The sequence below is a fragment of the Priapulus caudatus genome, unplaced genomic scaffold (genome assembly GCF_000485595.1).
Source record: "Priapulus caudatus unplaced genomic scaffold, Priapulus_caudatus-5.0.1 Scaffold1965, whole genome shotgun sequence".
Classification (NCBI taxonomy): Eukaryota; Metazoa; Priapulida; class Priapulimorpha; order Priapulimorphida; family Priapulidae; genus Priapulus; species Priapulus caudatus.
Window position 1 is genome coordinate 7,514 of NW_014579026.1, and position 8,313 is coordinate 15,826.

The following is an 8,313-nucleotide window of genomic DNA, read 5'->3' on the forward strand; positions in this document are numbered from 1 at the left end:
GCCTGCTCACTACTTTGCTGCTCTGCTGCTGCTCCCGCCTTGTTGCCTTTTAGCTGCTACTGCTACTGCTGGCTGGGCTGGTATGCTGCAAATAATGTTCGATGGTTGTACTGCCACTTTGTCTTCGCTTTCTGCGATGCTGCTGTCTGCTGCTTTGCGCTTGCCTCGTCGCTACCTCTTGCTTTGTATATCTTCGCTGCTCCGCAACCGAACGCTACGCCAAAGATTGCCTGCTTTTCAATGTGCATGGGTTTTACTTTCAGCTTCGCGACTAGTCGCTCTCGCGCGCTCGTGCGTTGCTCGGTACGACCCCCGTGGCCGGACGTCCGCACGAATTCTCGCCAACGGGCAGTTGGTGAACCTCCCCAAGGTCGCCTTCTTGCAGGGCCGGCCAGGGGGCGCCGATGCACGGCGTGCCGACTGTATGAAGATGGCGCTGCGTAATAATGCTGATCTACTGCTCGGCAGACACAGGGGCGGCCGCCCAGCTCGCCGCCAACGAATTGTTGTTCGCCAAGGCATAGGTGGCGCCTGGTGAGTTGTCAATACATCGGGCTCGCGTTACTATGCGAACTTGCGCCGCCGCTGCTGCGTCATTTCCGGAAACCTATAATGGCCATGGTTGTACCTCCCAGAGAGCCAGTGGGGATACCTTTCCGTCTTCTATTTTGCCTCTACGGATTTCTACATTAGACGATAATAGCTATCTGTTGAGATTCTATGGAGAGAATGCTGCTCTACTCAGGTCTGCAAAGTTTCCATGACCGAAGTTGGCATATTCTAGGATTTTAACGAGCTAATCTGTAATAGAGACATCTTATCCTGTGATTGTCGAGTACGATCCGAGCGCCTGTCTATCAGATGCACATTCGTGCCAATGTCTATGAGACTTATAAATACATCGTCAACAGCGTTGCTAACAGTGTAACAATGAGTTTCTAGTGGCTCACGACAAGGCGTTGTCTTACGCACCTTAAAAGAGCCAATGAGATTGTACGTGCTGTCGACTGCATGTGTCATGTGACCAAGGGGGACCCGCTTGTCAGAAACCGAAGTTGTCTAACGTTAGTGTAACATTAGGCAGCGATCCTCACGGCTTGATGTGGTGAGTACTAATAAAGCTGCGAGACGAAAGGAACGCAAGAAGAAGCATTGAGTGTGGAGAGCATAACTGTTTTATCGTAGACCGGGGGGCCCGGTTGTCGACACACAAAGAATTAGCTAACATTTAAACTACTTAGTCCTTAAACACTAACTAAATTCTCTCTCGGTAAGACCGGTCCGACAGACGCAAGCATTAGTGTTCGTCATTGTTATTACGAGGCGAGAGCCTCGCTTACGCGATTTTTCATTCCTGCGCGTAACTCTCGCAGCGGTGTTCTCTAGTCAAACGAGTTCTAAGAAACATAAAGTTAATGTAAGAGAAAGTGCTCAAGAGGACTAAATGTAAGAGCAAATTCTTGAGTTTGCTGATACACGGGGCGCGACTCATTATACACGCAGTATGATGAAACTCGTCAACTTTACAATGGTTCTGTGAATGGTGTCTGTGGCGGCCGGAAACTATGTTCGCGAGTCTTGCAGGTTGACCAATTTTTGATTTCTGACAGCCACAACCACCGAGTTGTAGTCACCTATGAACGCCCTGTAGACAGCGTACGGCAACCGAAAGTCTTAAGACCCTGTCGGCTCACACTTCCACTCGCCCGCAGCGACGTGCGTTCACCATCGAAAAACCTGCCATCACGCGTGCGGGCGGGGTGTGTTCGGTCGTGGCAGTCCTATGCCATGGTCGTGTGGCTCGCGACCGCGCGTGCGATATGGCTCAGTTGCTACGCTGCTGTTGTGCGTACGTGCGGGTGTGCGTGCCGTGGCTGTCAACAGTGCGGCCATGTGCGTACGCTGTGTGTGTGCAGGTCGTGGGTGTACGCTGCGTGCGTGGGCGCGTGTCAGTCAGTGCGTGCCGGGTGGGCGTGTGTATGGTGCGGTGGCGTCACGTGAGCGTGCGTGTGGTGCGTCGTGGTATGTGTCCCTATCAATGACGTGTGTTGGCGCCGTGTAATGTGTGCGTGCGTGGCATCGTGCGCTGAGTCGCAGGCTCTTCTCGCTTTAAGGTAATGCAAGTTATGCTGATAGTCGTTACTGGTCATGAATGTGTGTGTGAGTGAGTGAGTGAGTGAGTGAGTGAGTGAGTGCGTGTGTTCGTGCGTTTGTGTGCGTGCGAGCGTGTGCGCGCGTGCATGCGTGCGTATTTAGGTGTGAGTACGAGCGTGTGTGTCTATGCGTGTGTGCGTGCGTGCGTGTATTTAGGTGTGCGTGCGAGCGTGTATGTGTGTGCGTGCGCGCGTGGCGGCGCGTGCGTGCGAGCGTGTGTGGGTGTGTGTGTGCGTGCGTGCGTGCGTGCGAGCGAGCGTGTGTGGGTGTGTGCGTGCGTACGAGCGTGTGTGTGTGGGTGTGTGCTAATACCTAATCAATCGCGATCAATGATCAGTTCGAATACACAGTGTACATAACCGATATTTTTTATGTGTAAAAATGATTATATGTAAAAAGTAATATGCAAATTTTAATTTTACCAAACGTGTACATTATACAGCTGCTGTGAAGCTTCACACACACACACACCCACACAGTCACGCACACACATACACATGTACACACACACCCACACCCACACATGTACACGCACACACTCTCTCACACATGTACACACACACATGTACACACACTCTCACACTTGTACACACACACACACACACTCTCTCGCTCAGATGCATATACAAACACACACATACACGTACACACAGACCTACACGCGCGCACGTGGAGATGGTGAGTGCGAGTTATTTACCTTGACTTGTCCATCGTGGCAATGATGTAGCAATCTGCGAGCAGGTAGTAAAGCTGGGGTTCACTTCCATCATCTGCCAACACAAACACAAACACGCGCACACGTTAGTTAACCCCTACCACGATCCCTAGTGGAATAGAGTTACATATAAGTTATAATAAATAATAATAAGTTACATATTGAAAAATATTGGACACGGTAGGCAGGCAAAACTTTTTTTTATCAAATTTTTTTTTTTGTATTCTAACAATACTTGTTTTATACTTATAACAGCCCATATAATGACTTCAAAGTCAAATCATTCACTGATCGATATCACGTTGGGATTTTGTTTATTAACAGTTTATTGTTTATTGGCAGATCACAATAAAGTTTCGACATGGCGGTTTAAAATGGACCGGGTTAGCGGAAACAAGCCTTTTTCGGCCTTATCAACATCACGAGCATCGTACAGCATTCCTGGGACGTGCAGCTACGCAAGGAATTTACGACACAGACGCGCAAAACGAATCCTCGCCCGTCGACTCGAGATTTTACGACGGTCCCCGTAAAACTTTTAGTACGTTTAGTAAAAGAAAACGCTTGCGCGAAGCAAATTTAATTGACATTCTAGACTTTCCCCAGAACACGCCACATGGAATCAGTTTAGCTACCTCGGTTACCGTGGTTACCTAGCTTGATGGCGATGGCGTTGGCAGGGCCGCGTCGCTCGATGGCAGTCAGAATGTCACCAAACACCTCGGACACGGCGATCTTGCTCAGGTCGTCAAGTATGATGACAGGTGTGTGACACAGCGGTACAGGCACCTCCGCCGGCAGCAGGCAGTCTGTAAGCACAACAACGCGTGCGGTTAGTATGATGACAGATGGTTACAGAGAGCGTATCTCTACTGTAGACACACTGAACACCCACTCCACAGCCCTGTAAACACACGGTGACGGTTACAGAGAGCGTATCTCTACTGTAGACACACTGAACACCCGCTCCACAGCCCTGTAAACACACGGTGACGGTTACAGAGAGCGTATCTCTACTGTAGACACACTGAACACCCGCTCCACAGACCTGTAAACACACGGTGACGGTTACAGAGAGCGTATCTCTACTGTAGACACACTGAACACCCGCTCCACAGCCCTGTAAACACACGGCGACGGTTACAGAGAGCGTATCTCTACTGTAGACACACTGAACACCCACTCCACAGCCCTGTAAACACACGGTGACGGTTACAGAGAGCGTATCTCTACTGTAGACACGCTGAACACCCACTCCACAGCCCTGTAAACACATAGCGACATAACATCAGGGTGCAAAATTAACCGGAATCCGGAGTCAAATACTCCCTGATTTGACATATGCAAGAGTCCGTGTGACTCCCTGAAAATTCTGCCATACTAACTAGTTCGTTCCGGAGCACGGCCTCGCGGAATTACCGTATTTTTTCAGCAAATTTCCAAGGAAATTTTGGCAGACGTGTAACCGCATGAATCTTCAAAATAAGCACATGCGTTAATGTTAATATCTTTAATTTTGAACCTCAGACTACGGACTCCCTCATTTTGAGGCTAGTTGGACTCCCGTGTTCAAAAGTTAATTTCTACCCCTGTAACATCATGTATAATGAAGAGGTGGACAATCAGGAGACAAACACCAAGATGGTTGGTGACCATTCTATACAGTGATGCACGCACATGCACGCACGCACACATACCACCATAAGCATACACGCACTCATGCACGCACGCACACCCGCACACACACATGCCACCATAGGCATACACGCACTCACGCACACGCGCACACACACATGCCACCATACACGCACTCACATCCGCATGCACGCACACACGCACGCACGCACACGCGCACACACACATGCCACCAAGCAAGCAGAGAGAGAGAGTTGCACGCATGTTAGAAGGGCTGACGCGTGCATAGGTGCGTACAGACACAAGCGCGCACACGCACACGCACACGCACAAAGCTGTGTCCGACGGCTTGCCCTCACCAGCACTGCAAGCAGAGAGAAAGAGATGCACGCGTGTTAGAAGGGCTGACGCGTGTACAGGTGCGTATAGACACAAGCACGCACACGCACGAAACTGTGTCCGACGGCTTGCCCGCACTAGCACTGCAAGCAGGGAGAGAGAGAGAGACAGATGCACGTGTGTTAGTTAGAGGGAACGACGCTGACAAACGCACGCACGCTCGCAAGAACGAACGCACGCACGCACACACATGCACGCACGCACGCGCACACACACATACTCACATGCGCACGCACTCGCACACACGCACGCCCACGCAAACGCACTCGCACGTACGCACGCACACACACACATACTCACACACGCACACTCGCACGCCACACACACAAACACACACCGCTCTCAAACGGCAAACCACGCCGAATCGTGCGGCTAGACTGCCGCCGTCCCCCTACCTGACTGAGTTGGGCTGGTTGTGGTCTGAGCGAATGACGGCTGTCTCGTCCACCTTCTGCAGATGCTGCTGCAGCTCCTGTCCGCCGCGGAAGCTACCGATGTAACGGTCCTTATCTGCAAACACAGGACGACGAGAGACCTCAGCACCAGGGGGCGCCACCGACGGGACACGTCGGCACAGGGGACCAGGGTAAAAAATACACGGGAGCGATGAGCGATTCGCTCTTCAAACCTCCGAAATCGCTGCCGTGAGGCTCAAAATAGCTCGCGTAAAATTTTTTATGAGAGTTATTTTTCCCCACAGACTTGGAAAAGAGCTCCCATGAAAAAAAGGTATTTTTTCTTTGCTGCAAACAGAGAACGACGACAGACCTCAGCACCAGGGGGCGCCACCGACGCGACACGTCGGCACAGGGGGCGCCACCGATACGAAACCCCCAACAATCGCGTGGATAACGCAGCCCCGTAGAATCGTTTAGGATCACCGCGATTTGACGTCGGCCGTACGCTCCGAGTTGTTACAAAGAGGTCAGAGCTTTTCAAGTTTTTCCAGCTGAACAACAGCAAGGCTGTGTTAGCTACATACAGGGTTCATAGTAGTAAGACACATGTTGAAATAAGGACTTATAAGACCCTTTCTGGAGGCCAAAATAAGACTTTTTTACGCGATTTCTGATAGATCACCGACTATTAAAGTACACTAATAATATTTATATACACAATTGCACAGCAGATTTAAACTGACAACGGTCCCCCTTGTCACTGACACCAGCGCGCATACAACCATTGGCGGTGTCGATAAATCCATTTACACATACCAACGCTTTAACCGATTTTAATCAAAATAGACGAATTAACCTATGACAGCGGAATCGACTCGACACACAGGAATAAATCTATAAATTACCTAGTTAAAACCTAAACAACTTGGACTTGCACCTAGCAGCGAATCTCTCCATAAATCTCAACAATATTCTTAATTAAAATCGTAAAAAAAAACGAGTGTTCCCACTGCATCTGGGGATACAACCATGGCCATATAGTTCCGGGAAAGACGCAGTCGCATGTAACGCGACCCATTATACAACCTCACCAGCGCCACCTATGCTTGGCAACAACAATCGTGCCGGCAGTGGCGCCCCCCTGTGTCTGCCAGCAGTAACAGCATTATACAGCAGCGCCATCTATACCAGTCGGCACGTGCATCGGCGCCCCCTGCCGGCTGCAAGAAGCGACCTGGGAGTTCACAACTACGTGGCGAGAATTCGTGCGGACCGTCGCCACGACGACCAGTAACCAGCCTGGCGTCGTGCGGCGGGCAGAAGCTGTGACGCAGGCGTTGCCGCGGCAACGATTGCACGACGGGCCTTCCTTACGTGAACCCCGACCGCCGCCGCCGCTGCTGCCGCATCGCTCGCTGAACATAACGAGGGCGCTAACGATGCACCTACTGCTCTAGGACTCTCTATCACTCACTATATTACATAATCGGATAAATTTACCATGCGATAGCACACCATGTCATCACGTAATCGTATCATGCAATAGCGTACTATATGTCCATCATAATTGTTATCATGGAATAGTCGTACCATGTCATTCAGATAATCCGTATCACTGCAATGGCGTACTATACCATGGCTTCAGGTAATTGTATCATGGAATTAAGCGTTCCATGGTCATCAAGATAATTGTATACGATGGCATAGCGTAGCCATGTCATTCAGGTAATTGTATCATGCAATAGCGTACCATGTCATCAGATAATTTGTATCATGGAATAGCGTACCATGTCATCAGATAATCGTATCATGCAATAGCGTACCATGTCATCAGGTAATCGTATCAGCGAATAGCGTACCATTGTCATCTCGGTTAGATTATCATACATGTGATTATGCACATGTTCCAATCATTACTGATGTTCGCAGATTAATCGGTTTAATATGTATGTCGGTAGTATATTCTGTATAACTCTGTGTGTTATCTGCTGTGATGGGGTTTCTTTGTCTGATCTTAGCGTCATTGTTTCATTACTGGAGACCAGAACGAGAAGTATGTGCAAGCGACAACTTGAGAGAGTGGGTGAGATGAAGACGAAGACGGAGGAAGGGAGGGAAGGAGGGAGATGGGGAGAGTGGAGATGAGTTAGAAGAGAGAGAGGGAGAGAGAGAGAGAGAGTAGAGAGAGAGAGAGAGAGGAGAGAGAGAGATAAAAAAGGAGAAGAGAGAGAGAGAGAGAGAGAGAGAGAGAGGAGAGAGAGAGAGAGAGAGAGAGAGAGAGAGAGCAGAAGAGAGAAGAGAGAGAGAGAGAGAGAGAGAGAGAGAGCATGAGAGAGTAAGACGAGAGAGTGAGAGAGTGAGGAGAGAAGGAGAGAGAGAGAAAGAGAGAAGACGCTCAGATAGACACAGAGAGAAAGAGAGAGAGAAAGAGAGAGAGTGAGAGAGAGAGAGAGAGAGAGAGAGTAGAGAGAGAGAAGACGCTCAGATAGACACAGAGAGAGATTGTCGATTCATGGACGAAGAATGTGCCTTTGGCCCCACGACGAGCGATCCATCCATCCGTCGCCACGACGACAACCGAGGTGTCCGTTGCCACGACGACAGGATCCGTTGCCAGAGCCACCTATCCCTCAGAATCGGACGCGGGGTTGCTGCGGACACCGACCCTGCCCAGAGTGCGCGATGTGAAGGAGTCTGACGCTGCCCTCACCAGCCACTGCAAGCATGAGAGAAAGAGTTGCACAGGCATGATTAGAAGGGCTGACGCGTTGCATGAGGTGCGCACAGACACAAGCGGGCGCACACGCACACAGACAAAAATGTGTCCACGGCTTTGCCGCCATCACTAGCAACCTGCAAGCAGGGAGATGAGACAGATGCATGTGTGTTAGTTAGAGGAACGAGCTGAAAAACGCACGGCACTGTCGCAAGAACGAACGACGCAACGCCACACGACATGCCGCCCAGCACAAGGCCACCGGCACGACACACATACTTCACATTGCGCACGCT

The 8,313-nt window shown here is 50.3% G+C and overlaps 1 protein-coding gene across 1 annotated transcript in view; it reads right to left on the minus strand.

Annotated features, from left to right (window-relative positions):
- Positions 1 to 2,835: 2,835 nt before the first annotated feature.
- Positions 2,836 to 8,313, minus strand: part of LOC106817990 (cortactin-binding protein 2-like) — a gene marked incomplete in the record, with an annotated part of 25,854 nt that continues 20,376 nt past the window's right edge. The window contains 2 exon segments of the mRNA XM_014822694.1: positions 2,836 to 2,924; positions 3,523 to 3,678. Of these exon segments, the coding sequence (XP_014678180.1) occupies positions 2,848 to 2,924; positions 3,523 to 3,678 (233 nt within the window).